General features: G+C 34.8%; 1 protein-coding gene across 1 annotated transcript in view; it reads right to left on the reverse strand.

Moving 5' to 3' along the window:
- Positions 1 to 17,594, reverse strand: part of TMEM232 (transmembrane protein 232) — a 222,467-nt gene that overhangs the window by 194,043 nt on the left and 10,830 nt on the right. The window contains 3 exon segments of the mRNA XM_029216807.1: positions 6,769 to 6,902; positions 13,496 to 13,650; positions 15,912 to 16,011. Coding sequence (XP_029072640.1) covers positions 6,769 to 6,902; positions 13,496 to 13,650; positions 15,912 to 16,011 — 389 coding nt within the window.

Here is a 17,594-nt window from a genome sequence, read left to right on the forward strand (position 1 = left end):
GCTTCATAAAAAGATATCTGTCTGCACACCACCTTATTAAAAGGTTAGAAACATCAGCATTCAGAACAGTTTTCCTAGGTTCTCCTTACTCCTCTACATATATTTCCTGTATGACCAAATTATTATTTTAAAAGATAGAATTAAAATGTCTCCAAGTTGCAACTCTTACATAGGGTTACTTGAAACTTTCAATAGATATTTTGGAAAACACTGACAATGTCAAAAATCTACACAATCCTGGAGACTTAGAATGAAACAGATGTCACTATCTTACAGGGAATGTCCTGTAAGATATAAAGCATAGAATTGATAGAGCTGGATTAAGAACAGCAAGAAGGAGTAGCCACATGCCACTTCAAGAAACACAGCAGCCTTGTTTCCCAAAAGAAGGTTAAAAGAAAAAAAGAAAAACTTATCTCTACTGTCTACCATGTTTTTCATAGAAATAAGTAAAGCCAATCCCTAACTTTGAGGTACTGAATTTTTAAGGAGCCAGAGTATTATCTCTATGCTTTTTATCCTCATCTCTCCATACTTATTCAGAGATAGCAACTTCCAGATGACAAAAGGATGGAAAACAGTGCTTGTGGGGATATGTGTGTAGGAAAAGGGGCCACGGAGTGGGGAGGAGGAGTGCTGTAATGGGAATGCTGGAGTGCATTTTCTCCTCACAAGTTAAATAGAAAAGAATAGGGAGAATGCAGGAAGTTCCCTATGATACTGCATGTGGAGTGTTGTAGCTTTTAACCTCTGTAATGTATGCTATGAACACAAACCTCTTATTTTAAAAATGACAAGTTTATATAAATTTTCCCTAGTTCTGAGATAAGTAAAATAGAAAATGGAGGAGAGGGCCCTACATGAGATGATTTAAAAATATATTATAGGGGCCTCCCTGGTGGTGCAGTGATTGACAGTCCGCCTGACGATGCAGGGGACACGGGTTCGTGCCCCGGTCTGGGAAGATCCCACATGCCGCGGAGCAGCTGGGCCCGTGAGCCATGGTTGCTGAGCCTGCATGTCCGGAGCCTGTGCTCCGCAATGGGAGAGGCCACAGCAGTGAGAGGCCTGTGTACCGCAAAAAAATATATCTATATCTATAGATATAGATATAGATATAGATATTATAGCAAGGACTAAAGAGAATATCAGTCTGAATACTAAGAGAAGATCATAACTCTGAAAGTAATTTCTTCCAGGAGCCAGAAGACATTTTTACAAGACTCTTAAGCATCTTTAATAAAGCCCAGGAAGAGCAAACAACAAAGAAAAGCCTTGATACTGAGATGAAAGGTGGTATAATAAGAAAACAAGAGAGTGCAGGAAATTAAAATTACAGAAATATAATTCAAATTCATAACGAAGGAAGTGACTGCAAAAAATGACACTTCGAAGGGAACAAACTTGAACAATTCTTCAATAATTTAGAGGAAGACAACCACTGGCAAACTGAGATCCATTACTATCTAATTCCTATTGAAACAACCAAACATAAAATAAAGAAAAGTAAACCCACAGTACCACAAAAAAAAGAAAGAAATTTTAAGGGTTTTAAAACTATGAAGAAAATGTAATCTAAATGAAGGCAAACCTTTCCAATGCCAAGAAGCCCAAAGTTTGATTTAAAATGTAATGCAGGCATATATGGATTTTCCACCACCATGTAAGAAAAACCCTAAGCACAGAGAGGCAGGAGTTGGGAACACATGTGAACCATAAGCAATCAATGGAAATCCTCCATGAAATGTAGCCCAGTAGCCAGAACATTTGTGCACAGCTTCACACACTGGGGGCTTCTCTCTAAGTAAAGCAGAGGATTTGCCCCAGCAGCTTCCTAAGACGGTCAATGAGACATAAGAGGAAGCATCTGTCTCCTGGCTACTAAATCACAAAGGTGTTCCTAAAAAATTCTGGATTGAAAATAAAACAGATAAAAAGGGGGCAGACTGGCTTTGAACATCTCATAATAACTAAAAGGTAGGAAACAGCATAGCAACATTTAGAGATTTAAAGAGGGGAATTAAAAATCTGTGAGCATAGAAGCCTATTTCCAGACAAAATGTCCTTAAACTTTTTAGGGGGAAAAATGGTGACAAATGTTATATTCAGCCAAGGGTCATATGTAATCAAGGGCCTGCCTAATGAAATAGGTCACCTATGTCCATGCTTAGAAATTTACTCAAGCCAGCCAAGAAAGGAATAGTATTTAACAGCTTAAGAATGGAAAATCCTAGTGTTAAATGGATGACAGTGAGTGGGAAAAATAGATACATTTTAATAAGTCAAAATTATTTTATAAATATGATCCCCAAATTAAATAAATATATAAACCATTCTTTAAGGAGAAGAATGAACATTTTAAGTAATGATTTAACTATAATGTTATCAGAAACTCAAGATTACATTAACAGGCTAGGGAGGGGAGAATTAGTACAAATAAGTCTCAATCTTCACCGCACATGGAGAAGAAAGCAGACAGAATTTCTTTCCTGATTTTGACCATTTAGGAAAACTAGTTTAAAGAATATGTTCCTCTTGCCATTGCCTGATTTCTGACATTCAGAAGAGATGGGCTACGTGAAAATCTAGCCTTTAACCTGCCTGCTAAAAGGGTTCTTTCTCCTACACACAGAACATTCCTGGCGCACCAGGGAAGGTAGTGGGGGAGAATGAAAGGATGGAGTGTCGACAGGCCATGATGGCTGTTCAGAAGGCCTAGGTGCTCACTGATTGCCTTCTTCCAGGCACTTGGTCTGCCTGTGTGGCTAGTTGGTGGTAATTAATCCCAGTAACAGGATCCTTCTTTCAGTCTTTGTTTTTGCTCTTGTTTTTTTGTTTGTTTGTTTTTAATCATGGCAATTTAAGAGACCCTGATTGGAGTTGCAACCCCTGTGTCATGTAAAAACAGGTCTTATTAAATAATTTTAAGATGGATAATGGTATAATCACGTTTATGTTGTAACCCTGGCAGCAGAGTAGGACAGATTACTGAAGAGAAAACATAAGGCCAAGAGACCAGTTAATAAGCTACAAAAGTCATGAGACAATAAGGTCCTGACCCAAGGTGGGGACAGTGGGAGTGGAGAGCAGGGGAACTGCTCTGAAATGTAGTCAAGGTGCCTAAGTTGGTTAACTTAAGGAGAGGACATGTGTCAGGTACTGAGACAGAAATTCAGTAGGTAGGAGTTTATGAAAAAAAATCATTCAGATCTGAACTAGCAGGAAATGAAGTATTAGGGGAGATTCAGAGTTTAAAAGGTGTTTTCATATTACTTACCTTATTTAAATCTCCCAAAAGCTCTTTGAGATGGCTATTACCTCTGTTTAACTGCTGAGCAGACCCTGTTCATAGGGGTCATGCGACTCAATCAAAATTAGACAGGTAGCAAGAGATAAGACTAAAACACAGGCCTTCTGATTTGAAGTTGAATGCTTTTTTCACTGCACCGTAAGGTAGCAAAGCATAAATTATATATTTACCCTTGATACAGACTAAATGTTTACATTTAGCTCAGAGGATTGAAGGGTCAATAAGAAATCTCGGAAATGAATCAGAAGACTGAGGACCTTCACTGACATCTCAGCTCATGAAGAGGAATTATTGATGAAAACTTTGGTCTGAAGGGTTTTGGTTAGACTATCACACAACATTATAATTACTGGGGTTCAGGGAGATAGATATTGCAGAAGGCAGTGATGTGTCCCGAAGTAAAGGCCTTGCTGCCCATACAAAGCAGCAGGTTCTTTGTTCAATTTATTTCGATGCAAACACAAACACTATATGTCTGGAAAACACTTGCAATGTCGGTATAATTTTAAATTGTCAATCTTTTTTGGAATACATTCACGGAGTGATTAAATCAGCTATTTTGCTTGGGAGATATAATTTTATATGTTATACTGCTCTCCTGAAGTGCCATGCTGCATTTCTCAGCAGTCGCATTGGCTAATAATTCAATTATTAACACAATTCATTATTTTCATGTTCAATTTAGAAAGCCTTTTGCGGTGGCTTGACCTATCTCCCCAGAGCAAATGGGGCAGTTCGTAAACGGTCAAACCACAGGGTGGAGCATTGAGAGTATGAAGCATCATATAAAATTTAACCATATTAAATGGAAATCTGCCTTACACAAGCTGCTTATCTGCGGCACAAGGCAGCTAAACTTCCAAGATAAAGGCTGGTGCGTGACACTGGGAGCGGCTCGTGTATTCTCATTTTCTCTACTTCTTCACCCTATTTTATAATTTATTGTAATTAGTACATTTCCTTTCCTCAGTTTATTCCCTGTCTCTCATCGAGCAGAGGTTACTCTAATTCTGTGAGTCTTTCCTGGAGTCTTTTCATGGATCCTGGGCCTATTCTTTTGAAACCACTGGCTTCTGTTTCTTTCATTTTGTGCTGTATGATCTTTACAAAGGGGGTTATAAGGAGTCAGGCAGGTACACACATGATGAATTATCTGCTGATGGATGGCATCAGAGAAGGGCAGATGAAAACCACACACTAGTATTGGCCCAAGCACTTTTTGCCACTATTAATGAAATTTCTTTTGATCAATCAGTTGAATGGTCTCCCTCTGCATTTTAAATCTCTGATCATTTTTCTATCATGTGGTAATTTACTGATATGCATGGAAAATGAAACTGCTTACATTATTCCTATTAATAGTCACTTGGCATTGAATTTCAGGTCCTAAACCAAAGATATCTTCCACCAACTATCACAATTTTAAGGCTATCTGGTCTAGCAAATCCTAACAAAGTCTTAATTTACTATCAGGGCCTGAAGCCTCAATTTTTCTATTTAATTCTAAATATGTTCAGTTCATTTTTAAAATTTCTCACATGTACCTAATCTTAGGAGCACACAAGACCAATATTAAAGTTTTCCCATAAATGTAAAAGTATTTCTGGTTTGATTTTGATAATTACATCACAGTTTGTTTGGTTTTGCCTGGAATAATGACTTCTTGAAAACTGTATAGGCTGTTACATAAATTAAATACTTTTAAAAAGAAAAATTAATTTTTTAATATTTGATATAATGTTATCATTATAACTAACAGAAAATTTGACTAATAGAGAAGTTAGTCAAATTGTTAACTTAAAAAGATAAATTTTTAATGTCAACAGGTTATTTTTGTTTACTAGAGTCATCTTTTAAAAAAAAGTCAAATTCTTTTCTTAAAAAAACAGTAAATAAAACTTTAAAAAAAGAGAAAAAAATAGTAAATATAAGAAATACAATCAAAACTATTTGGCAGTGCTCTTTTAAACAATTACCTTTTCCAGTCTATTATGAACAGTCACTGTGTTTCACCATTTTTTTCCATTTACTCCTCTGTTCATTCAGCATTGTCTAAACACTGACTTTCCCTCCCATGCTTGATTTCCACAATGTCCTCCCAGAAAAAGAAGTCAGGATTCAGTGACAAGGTGCCTTTAAGCAGTTACCTCCTTAATAATGAAGCCAGAATGAAAGCGGGATGATATACCAAAAAGAATGGTACGCCGGACCTTGAAATCAGGTTCCAGTCACCAGTAAGCCTAATAAACTTGGCCTCAGTTTCTTCATTTGTAAAGTAAGAATAATCTTGTATTATCCCTAAAACCCCTAAATCTATTAAATACTAAGTTTAAAAAAAAACTATCAAAGAGAAACAATTGAAAAATTAAATTAAATCAAGTTTGATGCAACACAGTAAAAATGAAAATTGGTTAAAGAAACAATTTCTTGACTTTCAGAATTAGATATTCTTAATCAGCCACTTTTACTATCTCAGTAGTTATCTAAACATGTTTATTTGGTAATTATTAGAATACCTTGAAAATAAACTGACAAAGTCATGCAATATTTACTTTTATATGTTGAAATATAATTTGCTATTTTTAAATCAAGTTAGAGTCTTCCAAGACTATAAAATAGGCTAAAGGGAATTAGACATGCTCTAAGCCATTCTCCAGAAATCTTTACTTGATCTAGAATCCCCAAAATATCCAAATGAAACTGGAAAACAGCTTTTGTCCAGAAGAAATATACCAGATTCTTAGAATTTACATATACAAATTGGTTGTGCAGAGTGGGCTTGCCAGAGGCTTAAAAACTGGAAGTAATTTTAAGAAAAACATATGAATTTTCAACTTGCTATGGCACAACATATTATTGTTATTGTTAGTAGTGGAAAAGGAATTCAAATCTCTGATCATCCTCAAATATTGCAAAGGGATATCCTCTGATCAATTTCCTCAGAAATACTCCTTTAAAATTCTTCTTTCCTCCATTAACCCATGCCCTCTTTTGTAGTAATTTAAGACTTCTTTTTCCCTTTTCAAATTAACATATGTATAGGAGGAAATTAACACTTATCAGTCATTTCTCTTCTACTTTACAAATAAGGCATAAACAGAATCTTAGTATATTTCCTCCAAGGATAATAAGCTGTACTTCATTGTTGTTTAACAACTTGGAAAATAAAAGATGTTTTAAATGTGGGAATGAAGTTTCAATAGCAAATTTCCTTTAATAAAGACAAACAACGCAATACAAGCATGCTCATCTAGCCAAAAAAAAAAAAGATAAGAAAAATTTATTGATGAAATGAACTAATACAAAATATATAAATTGCCCTTGCCTTTGGAACTGAGATTATAAATTTTTTTCATAGTCAACTAAGGTGTGATTAACATTTAAGCACAAAGGTTATTTAACATTTAAACACAAAGGTTTCCCCATGAGTTACTTTGGATTTATAGGATCCCTCTTACCAGTGTTTCTCTTGAAGCTGTGTTTTATGAAGTATGAGATGTTCAAGCACCTTATTCAACTGGGGACTATTCTTCTGAACACAAGTCCAGGCAGCAACACAGTGCCAGAGCAGGTGGTTAATTTCATATCCTTCCTGATTAAGTTGCAAATGTTCCTGTAAATAAAATATATCTGAGAAAGAGTTCTTTGACTTGAATAAACATGAAAATAAATTTTAAATGCATATTTTTTCTACACCATGTTACACCAAGTAGAGCAATTTAAATATATTTTTGTAAGTATAGTTAATCTGAACTTAATTCTTAATATATTCTCACATGGATCCCTTGTGTTCAATGAAATTTTACTTAAATACATTTTTACTTAAATACATTTTTGTAAGTATTACTTACAAAATATATTACTTACATACATTTTTGTAAGTATATATAGCTAATATACTTAAATACATTTTTGTAAGTATATATATATATTTTTTATCTATTTATTTATTTTGGCTGCGCTGGTCTTTGCAGGATTTTTAGTTGCAGCATGCAGACTTAGTTGAGGCATGTGGGATCTAGTTCCCTTACCAGGGATCAAACCCGGACCCCCAGCATTGGGAGCGCGGAGTCTTACCCACTGGGCCACCAGGGAAGTCCCAGTATATATTTACTTAAATACATTTACATAAATACTTTTTGTAAGTATATTTACTTAAATACATTTTTGTAAGTATATATAGTTAATCTGAACTTAATTCTTAATATATTCTCACATGGATCCCTTGTGTTCAATGACATCAGTTCCACAATGTGACAAAAATCCTGTATCTGCTAAGGGACAACTATTAGACACAATTGTGCTTCTTAAAACCTATATGACTTAGTTCTCCCTGACACCTGGGGGAGAGAAGAGGGGAAAGTTTGAACAATGATCAAACAGCAAATCGGGTTTTAAAATGTGGATTTTCACTTTAAGGACCAAAATATTGCCTAGCTGGATGTGGTCAATGTCTGCAAAGTAACTATTTTAAAAGGCTACAAAATCAGAAAACAAATGGGCTATTTGTTTTTTTCTTAGAGTGCTTCCTAACAGTTTCATAGACTTAACTGATCTGCTAAAGTAACTGGTACAAAGAAACTTGATTTTATTTTTGGACACAGCACTCCCATTGAATTTTTGCCAACAGTAAAGATTCAAATACACATCCTGTGATATGTACTCAAATTACTAATTTAGCTGATATATTATTCTTTTATGCTCAAAAGAAACACTAAGAGATTCCAAAGGATTTTACAATTCTTATTTACTATACAAAATAACATCAAGACTATTCCTAAAGAAAGTTTTCATGTTGAGTACTCTTAAGAGAGAAAGCCAGAAGTTCATATATAAATTTTAAATATACTCTTAAGAGAGTACTCTTAAGTACTCTTAAGAGAGAAAGCCAGAAGTTCATATATAAATTTTAAACTAAGTTTAAAATTTTAAACTTAGTTTTAAGTTTCTAGTCAACTGCTTATTTAAGTCTCACAGATGTGTATTGATTTACATTATGTCAGGAACACAGATGCTGGCAATAAAGGCAGGAGTAAGATAAAGTCTCTGCACAGGGCTACTGACTCAGGGGAAAAATCATCCACAAAAGCAAATGGATACCAGTCAGTGTTTAGAATGTTATAATTTCCCAAAAAAAAGCTTTATTCTAAAATAATGTAAGACATCAGACTGAGACGTGCAGACTTCAGTATATGTACATATTTCATCTAAATAACTCAGTTTTCTGCTTTGTGGTAGAGTCTCCCCCAAAAGTGGAACCCATATAAATGAAATTCTTTTCTCAAATTGCTCTAGCAGTCTGAGCCTGGATGCCTGACATCCCTCATGTTGCAAACATTCTGAATACATATATAGGTAGATATGTTTTGAAACTTGTGGATGGCTTGACTAATTAATTTAAAACAATCAATACTTTGTTTTTTTTTTTAAATCATGTGTTGTGCATTGCATGGCTAGAGACTATTCAGTTAGGTCAAAAATTCTCGTTAACAAACTTACACACCATCACCAGAGAAAATTCCCAAAAGCCTTTGGTAAAGAAATGATCAGGATTTAGATAATGAAGAATATTTAAGCTTGATTTTTAATTTTATATGATACCATTTTTACTTATCACTGAAAAAGAAAAAAGAAGCCTCTGACTTCCGGAACTGATTTGACATCAATATTACTACAAGCTGGTCTGGCGCTCGCGCTCACAGTCAGGTCATTTTGTTCTCCTGCTGGATATAAACTCACGGAATATCAACCTCAGACAATATTGCTCTGATAAATACACAAAGCCACTTGATATTTTTGTTTCTAAGCACAGACAAAAAGTCACTGTGCCACCCACAAAACGCCCAATCAGAATTGCCCCTACTTTCTGGCAGCATCAAATCTAAAGAGAATCCCTGCTTCTTTAGAGCCTCCCCCAAATCACCCAACCAAAGTCCAAATCCTATAATAGATTTATGCTAGCACCCTCTAACTGAGACATCACATAGTCCTCTGGGTGTGTGTTCTCTCTCTGCAACGAATAATAAAACCAGTTTTCCCAACTGCATGTGTGCTCCTGAAGGGTCTTTGAACCCGCCACACCTGGGAATTTTCCAAATAAGTGAGGCTTCTCTCTTATCCTTATGCATTATATCCTTATATATTTCAAGTATTTGCATGGAAATTCTGCTAAAGTTTCTTCCCTGCTTTTTACTGTTTTCAAAAGAAAAAATGTATTTGCCTAACTAGAATGAATTAAGGTAATAATGATGATGATGTGATTTAATACAATCATCACATACATCATCATTGTAGCAGACCAAGAGGAAGCAATGCTCTGAGAACTATTAGGTGGTGTAGAGTTCTTTGCCTTTACACTAAATCAGTCCCACCCAAGGTGTGGTTGGCAGATACATCCCCTCTGCAAACCGTTAACTAGAGTACAGAAATAAAGAATACATATTTAGAAACTTTTACAAAATTTGAGTTAATTTTCTTTTCAGTCTAGTAAAAAAAATTAATGCCTATATATTTATTTCTTTTTAATAATTTACTATTATTGTAGTTTTAAAAGTATCAGTCTGTGACGGTCTGGAAAATTCCTTAAAAAACTGTAGGGGGATTTTTACCCTCTACACAGTTTGAAAAGCACTGAGCACTGCATTAAATTACTCCCAGAGAACTAGAACTTATTTTTCCCCTTCCATCTTTTTGGTGTGTGTGGGGGGGTGCTTTATGACCACTTCCTATAGTTCTTTCATCTCCCCCACTTGCTGCCCAGCTTTGGGCTATGCTGGTTTGCAAACTGGCCCCCATACACGGAGAACAAGGTTGGGGAAGACCTGAGAAAGAGGCAGGCCACTCCAGATTGGCAGGTGGCAGTTCAACAAGCAAGGAAACTTACACAGGAGGCTTCTCTTCGGCAGCTGCAAGAGAGTAGATCTCCACACCTGCCCTCCAGAATCTTAAGGTTTATGTAGATGCTTTAACTAGGTTCAATCACCTATACCATCCAACTGGTCTCAGCAACACATTATGGTCTCAAGGCTGCATCCTTGGAACCAGCTCCCACTGTGGAAACAGTGGGCAGAGCGTACATTCTAAAGACAGAAAGCCCACCTACCAAAGTGTTGCCAATCTGCTGTTGGCTGAGAACTCAGATAACCCTATCAGCTTGAATTTTGTGCAAATTTGAGAAGCTCTGAGTGTCTGACCAGGCTCTCTTTGATGACAAAACTGAACTCTGAAGCATGGGCTCTATTGTGGCTGCTCGAAGACAGCTTTTTGAGTTTCATCCTTGTTTTCAGTTATTTGGGGGATAGCTGACATTGCCATGATAGGACCCCTCAATACAAATATATTACCTGAATAACAGGGCATGAATCATAGGATAATGCTCCTAATTTTAAAGAGCCTGTGTCTCAATCTAACCCAATTCCTAGTAACCATTTATAATTGCAGTACAGCATAAAATGTCCCAAATTTAGATAGTGCCTTTAGCTTACTGAGTACTGTACTTAACGCACTAAAGGATGAGACTGCTAATACATTTGAATGTAAATCCTTTATGTTTCCTAGTTTTCAGAAAACTATTTGTACAATACTTTAGGATGGATGCAACTATTTAGTAAACGGTCTACTGCATTTTTGTTGAATTTGAATCTACCTACTCCAAAGAACCATGTTATTATTATCATGTGACAAGTGTGCTTAACAAATTCAGCTTTGCTAGTGAGCAAAGGACAGAGTGGAAAACCCAATCCAGTGTTCAGGCTCTGCAATTCACAGAGCCAATTAAAGTGTACCATTTGTCAAAGTCAATGGAAACCCTGTGTCTGGATCAGCTTGAAAGAACATTAAAAGGAGAAATGGGTCCCAGCAGCAGGGAAAGGAGATTTCCTATTCTTATACAGAAACAACACCCATATTGTGTGTATCCTAATGCCTATATCGTACAGAATTCCTTCTTTAAGAGCAATTTTATAATAGCACTTTGAAAACAAATTATGTTTCTACTTCAATGCTTATAATATATTAAAAATAAAGTATTTTACAGTGGCCAAAATATGCTGTCATGGACCCTTTAGCATTACTGAAGGATATGAGCTGTAGGAATAAACCCACAAATCCTCTACAGTAGCATATGAATAATAAAGGGAGAGAGGGTGAATACAGGTATATCTTTTATAGTCCCAGTTTTCTCTCTTCTTCACCCTTACTTCTCCCAGAAGTTGAGACAGATGGGTACTGAATGGGTAAATACTCAGCTGAACTAGGGAGCCTGGCTTAGATTAAACTGTACTGGAGAAAATGGGCTGAAACTGGAGGACAACATTAAAATATGCCATCCACCACTGAATCAGCTGAACCAGCCATTTTCAGCAGCACTGTGGCTACACTACCTTTTATATTCTTTATATTATGAGGTAATGGGAGTAGACAAAGGAGGGCAATAAGTCTGAGAGGCTAAATTCTGTTATAATCCCTTCATAGGATCTCATGTATGGAGGTGAAATAGAACTTAAAAAGACTGAAACTATGCCCCTTTGTTCTAAAAAGTGGAAAAAAGCACAGAGACTTAATGACTTGTCCCATTATAAGCAGATATATTCTTTTCATGTGTTGACATTCTTGCCTCTTTCACTTCAAACCAAGGTAGATCTTAACTGTATAGAAGCAGTGAACTTCCATTTCCTTGCTGTATATGTGCACCAAGAGTGACAAAAACAGATTGATTCAAGGAGAAGCAGAATTAACACTGAAAGTTGCCGGCCTCACAGGTGGGACACTCATGTTGTCAAGATTTCACAGGATCTTATTTGTTTAAAGGAAAAACACTCAAATCATCACTATATTAAGTTAAGCACAATTAACTACACGGACCGCCAGGGAAGTACCCAATGGTATCTTTTTAAAGATAAGCAAATGGGGATTTGGAGAGCTTAATGGACCTACTCTGGATCAAAAAGTCAATTGGTGAACAGGCCCTTCCTCTTGAAAGTCAGTGCTTTTCCTGTTGCTCAGTATCTTAGGTTAAATATTTATTGTCAAAACATTTTTGAAACTTTAAAACAAGATCCTTTTTATGCATGAAGCAATGTGTGTTTATTAGTAAGCATAACCAAATGGTTCAAATGGCTTAGTATACGTCACTCTTTATATAAATGGCTTACCAAGTTATGAGCCAAAAAGAAAACACTAACTCCTAGAAAGAACACAAATAGATGTGGTTAAATGTTCCTCCTTATAGAATTAAATTTTAGATAGTTGTGGAAAGGCCCAAGGGAAGCACAGGGAAACTGTGAGGCAGCTCACAGGCAAAATTATTTTAAAAAAGAATTTCCCTTAAATTTCCTTAGTTGTTCCAACTAGCATCATATTAAATGCATTTTTCTCCTTTTTAAGAAATTATTAGAAAAACATTTCTATTTATAAATTATAAAATAATAAGTATATATAACAAAAAATAAAATAATAAAAGAATCAAGGTTTTGAAGTGTTCACTGCTTTCTTTTGGAATATATGTGAGAAAAGGAAATAAAGGCATTACAAGCCCCAAAGATTGAAATTTGACTTTTGAAGTACATCAGGCTATAAGGTATATGAACACTGGAGTTCTGTTTGTATAATCATAGCTTATTACATACCAAGGAATTATATATAATTGGGGACAGATAGTTTTCTCTAATGTTGATCATTAATATCTAAGTTAGAAATTAAAAGATTTGTCATATACCAGGTATTACTTTCTCAATTTTGAACCATTAAAAAAATTTCAGTTGATTTTAATAGCATATTAAATGTTATTACATATGAATCATGGAAGCATAAAAATATTACACTTGCTCTCATTAACAGCCTGTACTTTACACACTCTCCCTTTAATAAAAATGTAATATCTTAAAATGTTCATTTAAAAGTCAATCTAAATTATGTTGCAATTTTTAATTAATCAGCTGAGATGGAATCGATAAGGAAGAAGGTATTATGGCATTACTCCATTTAAAGTAGTAGTGGTGGATACTGATGCCCCACTACTGATCCTACTAACTACTGTCCAGGAAATGTGCACATGACTTTAATGTCTGTGCTGTTCACTCCTCCCCTGCAGCTAAATTCATCTTCAGCCATGTTACCGAATTAGCAAGCATGATTATTTAAGCATAGTAATCTGATCTGATTCGTCATGCGCTAGGATATACTCACCATCTCAGAATCTACATTCTTGTCTTCCACAGGGCTAAAAATTGATTGAGAAAGGAGTTCTCTTTTACGTACAATTTCCATGATTTTCAGAATACACTGCACATTTGAAAAGATGTTTGGATACTTGCAATATAATTCTCCAGAGAAAGAAAGTGTTATTGTAAGAAAAATAATTTGTGAGAAATATTTCATTAACATCTCACACTGCATTTCATTTGTCTTTTAGTTATTAAAATATAATTAAATTCAGTACTCAAGAGGCTGAAACTGCTGTATATTTCCCCATCTATTGAAGATTAATAATGTTATGTATGACCCCTGGTGGTATAATAGAAAACTACAAGGTAAATAATTCATGCATAAGAGTTTGTATAATTCAGAACAGCAATTACATAATGGTTGAATGCCCAATTAAGTATAGTTACTACACAACAATCCCTGGAAACTTCCAGCTGAAAATAAATCAAGTCAGAATAGATACTATTCATAATGGATAATCTGATATTGTAATCAATGTCATTGCTTTTAAACCAACATTCTCCAATTTAATTCTTTTCAAGATGTCATTGTTGTTGATTTTTAAAAATATATAGTTTAACCACAGCAACAATTATGTCATTTAACATAAGACTATGTGGTATTTAACAGAACCATCTCTGTGCTGTTCTTTTTATAAACTTTTAAACAATCTTTGAGTTTTAGTCCACCAACACAATGGAAAAATTAGTAATAACCACTCTTCTATTGGATGGCTGTATGGGTAGGCAGTAGCAGTAACTAATAGCCTCAGGTAGGAATCCACCTGTTGCTGAACATGTAGCCTCAGTAGGGCTCCACTTAACAGCATGTGATAAGAGGGCAACATCTTATCCTTATATGAAACAAAATGTTGGTGTTCTTGCGATATATCAACAATAACAAGCCAGTGTAAGAACTTGAGGTTTTATACAAATAATCTTTCAAAACATACTTGCCACCACTACCTGAATATTTGATGAATCACTATGCTGAACACTGTGAGGAGTTAAAAGAGATTTATAATGTAATGAAGAAAGAAAAACAAGTGATACGGTAGACACAAACTCCTATACTGTCAATCTACAGCCATGCCTTGGTTTCAGACCCTACCAAAACTTGTATCCAAAACATTTGCACTATTACCTTCTACTCCCCTCCTCTATGGCTTTTCCCATCAAATATTACTCCCTTTCTTGCATCTTGAGTCTCTTGATTTCTTATCCTACAACGTATTAATCTTCTCCTCTTTTGACCTTGTTTTTTCATCCAAACTATTGACATATTTCTCCTTCCTTTCATAGCTAAGCTTTTTAAAACAGTTCACCACCTTTGTCTTATGCTTAAACTTTCCCTTCACTCTTTGTTTACCTCCAATCTGAACTTTGCTTCCACTCGGTAATGCTCCCAAGAACAATGACTTTCTGACTTCAGAAACCCATCACCCGTCTCAGACCTCCTATTGTTTAATGATTTTACAGCTCTTGATAATGTTGATCTTCTTGCCTCTCCCCTCTTTGGCTTTCTATATCATCACTCCGTCTTTTTTCTACTAATTCTTCTCTACTGGTTGATGTCTGTTACTCCAATAATCTATTAAATGTTTATGTCCCCCAAGACTCTACTACTAGAATAAATTTCTCCCCACCACCACCTCCCATTCCCAGGTTATCTCATCCACGTTAACAGTGATGACTGTCAAATGATCCATGTTGATACCCATGAAATAAGTGATTCCCAGGCTTCACTTATTTCCCTAGTTCCAAACCTCTGTTTCCAACTGGGTGTATACACCTGAGTGACCTTCAAATTCAGTATGTCCAAATGTTTCTCCAAAATTTTCTCAGTTTAGAGCACCATTATCTTGACCTTATTAGTCAATATGTAAAATTTAAGATTCATCCTGAATTTGTCACTTTCCCTTATATATAGCTTAGATCCAAGGGATCACCAAGTTCAGTGTTTCTTATCTCCTAAACACTTTTCAAAACTATTTTACTCTATCCATCCCCATTTTAGAAGCTCATACCTTTAACATCTCTTGCCTGTATGAACGTCACAGCTAATGGACCCCCTGAGTCCACTGTCTCCTTACTCCAGTCCAGCAACTACATCACCACTAGGGTTACCTTACTAAAATATGAATTTAACTTTCTTGAAATCCAGTGAGTTAGATATTACAGATAAGAAAACTGAGCCACGGACAAGTTCATATGATTAGTTAAGTAGGAAATTTAAAAGTAAAACCCAAACAGTCTCGCCCAGAAGCTGTGCTCTTCAGTACTGCACCTATTATCTTTCACGAAAAATAAAATACAGCCTATACTCTTTATAGTGATAGCCTGAGCTTCTCAAAAGAACATAAAATATTTATAAATGTAGAAAATAAAAGACAGTCTACCATATAAATATGGTTGAAGCCTAAGTAAATGTTGTTTAAAACTTTTCAGGTGACCATGAAGGAAATATATAAAAAGTCGTAAGAAGACCAAATAGCCAATCTGTCAAAAAAGAAAGAAAAAAGCATTTTTGTGTTGCATCAATAAATGTTTAAAAACCATAAGGAAAATAAACCATTTTATCATTACATTTGCTTTTGATGAAACAATTTCAAATTCATTTGAGATGGTATGCCTTTGAAATAACTTTAAAACATTTGTATCAAGGTTAAAATACTGGTTCAGAAAAAAAATTCATAAATCTTCTCTCCATTACATATAATGACCAATACTGAATACTATTTTGTTCTATGTCCTTTAGAACATTATTTTTCAAATTGCAAATCATGCCCCTTAAGTGAGTCATGAAATCAATAGAAAGGGGATTTTTAAGTAAAATAAAAGAGAAAATATCATAGTACACTGCACAGTGCCTTGTCTCAGTATATAGATGAATGTGGATTGCAATAGTTTTGAGAAATATTCTGCCTGTGCATAGTATGTTGTACTGAAGTCCCCATTCCCTCATGAAAACACACACACACACACACACACACACAATGTCATTACTAAATACACACTTTCATATCGTACTTCTGTGAAGTTTAAAATACATGTATAGTTAAAACTGTTTTACAGAGACAACAGAAAATTAAATATCTGCAAAAATATATAAAATTTCACAGAAAATGAGAAAAAAAACACACACTATAGAAATAAATGGAATGTAAATGCCTAAATTGCTAAATCATAAGATTACGGAAAAGGACCAAATAATAATAATAACTACCATTATATCACTATCAAGATATACATATATGCAAATCCTCTTAACATCTTAACAATAGTGTAGGGTATTATTAGAGCTACATGTAAAAAAATAAAATTAAATTCAAAAGATGATTCTACCAAGTCTCAGTGCTTCACCCAAGACTATTAAGCAAATAAGTAGCATTACTGGAATTCAAACCCAGGACTGTGTGTTTTCCATCAAAAGACATGGACTTTCTATTACAGCAGTGATTTCCAAATATTTCTCTCAAAAACTTCTATCATTAAAATAAATTCTAAGAATGCACCATGAATATTTGTAAATACATCCATAAATTATAAACATGCACCATTTATCGACTTTTAAAAATAAATAAAAATAAAATGTTTATGTCATGCCAAGGGATCTCTTCGTATAAAGCACTTTGATATAGTACTATGCTTCTCCAAGAGACTGAAGTTAGATGAGAAGGAAGTGGAAATCAACAGATCATTTAAAAGAATATTGCAATACTCTAAGAGAGCATATTAAAGTTGGAAATAATAAATTCATCAGAAGAAGAATAATTTAAGATTTTGCAAGGGATCAGAGAAGGATATTGAAAGCAATACTTTAAAATTTTAAAGTGGGTCTGAAGAGAAAAATACATAATCAACATATCAGTTTGCAAAACTGCTGTATTATACACCAATTTGGTCATGAGTTTCACTTTATCCAGAAGTGAAACTCTATACAGCTATGCTTGGAAAAATGGTTTTAAAAGCTTTCATCTGTAATATTCTGAAAAAACAGATTTTTGTTGAAAAGTCTGCCAGTCTTTATCTCTAAGGAATTCTGGAACTTTCTATGCATCTCTCCTCATGTTTCATTTGTG

The sequence above is a fragment of the Monodon monoceros genome, unplaced genomic scaffold (assembly GCF_005190385.1).
Source record: "Monodon monoceros isolate NGI ecotype Baffin Bay Population unplaced genomic scaffold, NGI_Narwhal_1 Super_Scaffold_12, whole genome shotgun sequence".
In the NCBI taxonomy this organism is placed as follows: Eukaryota; Metazoa; Chordata; class Mammalia; order Artiodactyla; family Monodontidae; genus Monodon; species Monodon monoceros.